The following is a 1,558-nucleotide window of genomic DNA, read 5'->3' as shown; positions in this document are numbered from 1 at the left end:
CTCAGACCCACACACAGTTTTTTTCTACTTTGCCTGTAGAGGAGGGGGTGTGTGTTTGTGTGTGGGGTCAGAGGGGTGTGTTGGTATGGGGAAGGGGCTGGGAGCGTGTTTCTAACATCCTGCCATTCCCTTCTCTCCCACACAGGGCCACTTCATCCCGGGAGCTTACCGCTTTGACGCACTGATCACCACCTTTGAGATGATCCTGTCGGATTGCCCTGAGCTGAGGGAGATCCAGTGGCGGTGTGTCATCATCGATGAGGCCCACAGGCTGAAGAACAGGAACTGCAAACTGCTGGAAGGCCTAAAACTCATGGATCTGGTATGGAGCTGGGGAGGCAGCACACAGGGACATGCTCTGAGAGAGAGGCACGCGCACACACAGTGACACATGTGCACATGCACATGCAGAGGCGCACACACACAGTAACGCACTCAGACACAGAGATACACACACACACACAGCAACGCACACTCAGGGAGAGGCGAACACACACAGTAACGCACTCAGACACAGAGATACACACACACAAAAACAGACACCAGCGTGTACCCGAGTAATGCACCCAGGCACAGAGAGACACGCACACAGAAACAAGGGGGGGGTTACATGGGCACGCATGTGCACACACACTGACAGGTGGATACGCATGCACAGAGGCGTGCACTTGCTGAGACAAGGGGATCAGAGCACAGTGTTCCCATGCTCTGTCCTCCTCATCCTGGCCTTGGGTCAGGGAGCAGTGAGAGACTGCTTCCCCTGGGTTACTGCCTGAGATCGGGGGGTGGTGGGTGCAGCTCCAGGATGAGGTGACCCGAGCCCATGGGCACGGACTGACTGACTGACTGAGCTGTCTGGGAAACACTTTCCTGTCTGTCTGTGATGACAGTGGGCTCACTCCACAGGCAGGTAACCCTCTCTGCGTCTGCGAGGGACGCTGAGGGGCCTGCTGAGCACCTGAACGCCTGCTCCCTCACCCTGGTCTCTGCTGCACTTTGCTGAGCATTGGTTTTGTTTCCGTGTGCTTGCTCTCGTGGGCTCTCTTTCCTGCTCTCTCGCGTGTACTCCCTTGCTTGTGCCTGCCCCCTGCTGTCTCCCCCTGTCACTGACTGACTGACGGGGCCTGCCTGCCTTGGTGTCTCCCACAGGAACACAAGGTCTTGCTGACTGGGACGCCGTTGCAGAACACAGTGGAGGAGTTATTCAGCTTGCTGAATTTCCTGGAGCCAACACAGTTCCCCCTGGAATCTGCCTTCCTGCAGGAGTTTGGAGATCTGAAGACAGAGGAGCAGGTATGTAAGGCAGAAGGCTGCTGCAACTGGCACTCGGCTCAGGGACCGAAGGAACCATTACTGACGGTCACCCCCGGCTCTCCCTCGCTGTGTCTGCCTGTCTGTCCCTGTTCCAGCTCTGCATGTTTCTGTCTGCCTTGTGAACACCCTGGCCCTCCCCAGTTCCTGACTCAGTCTGTTCCTCTGCCCCTTACAGTCTCCCTCATTCATTCTCTATCTCGATCTCTCTATCTCTCCCTCTCTCTGTCTCTCTGTCTGTCTGTCT

At 56.5% G+C, this 1,558-nt stretch overlaps 1 protein-coding gene across 1 annotated transcript; it reads left to right on the top strand.

Moving 5' to 3' along the window:
* Positions 1 to 145: 145 nt before the first annotated feature.
* On the top strand, positions 146 to 1,488 carry LOC122545176 (chromodomain-helicase-DNA-binding protein 8-like; the record flags this gene model as incomplete). Its single annotated transcript, XM_043684305.1, has 2 exons — positions 146 to 322; positions 1,150 to 1,488. Coding segments are annotated over 2 exons (516 nt in total), but the record flags the coding sequence as incomplete, so codon positions are not given.
* Positions 1,489 to 1,558: the final 70 nt, after the last annotated feature.

The sequence above is a fragment of the Chiloscyllium plagiosum genome, unplaced genomic scaffold (genome assembly GCF_004010195.1).
Source record: "Chiloscyllium plagiosum isolate BGI_BamShark_2017 unplaced genomic scaffold, ASM401019v2 scaf_48990, whole genome shotgun sequence".
Lineage (NCBI taxonomy): Eukaryota > Metazoa > Chordata > Chondrichthyes > Orectolobiformes > Hemiscylliidae > Chiloscyllium > Chiloscyllium plagiosum.
The sequence above is the reverse complement of the archived record's forward strand: the minus strand, read 5'-3'. Positions and strand labels throughout refer to the sequence as shown.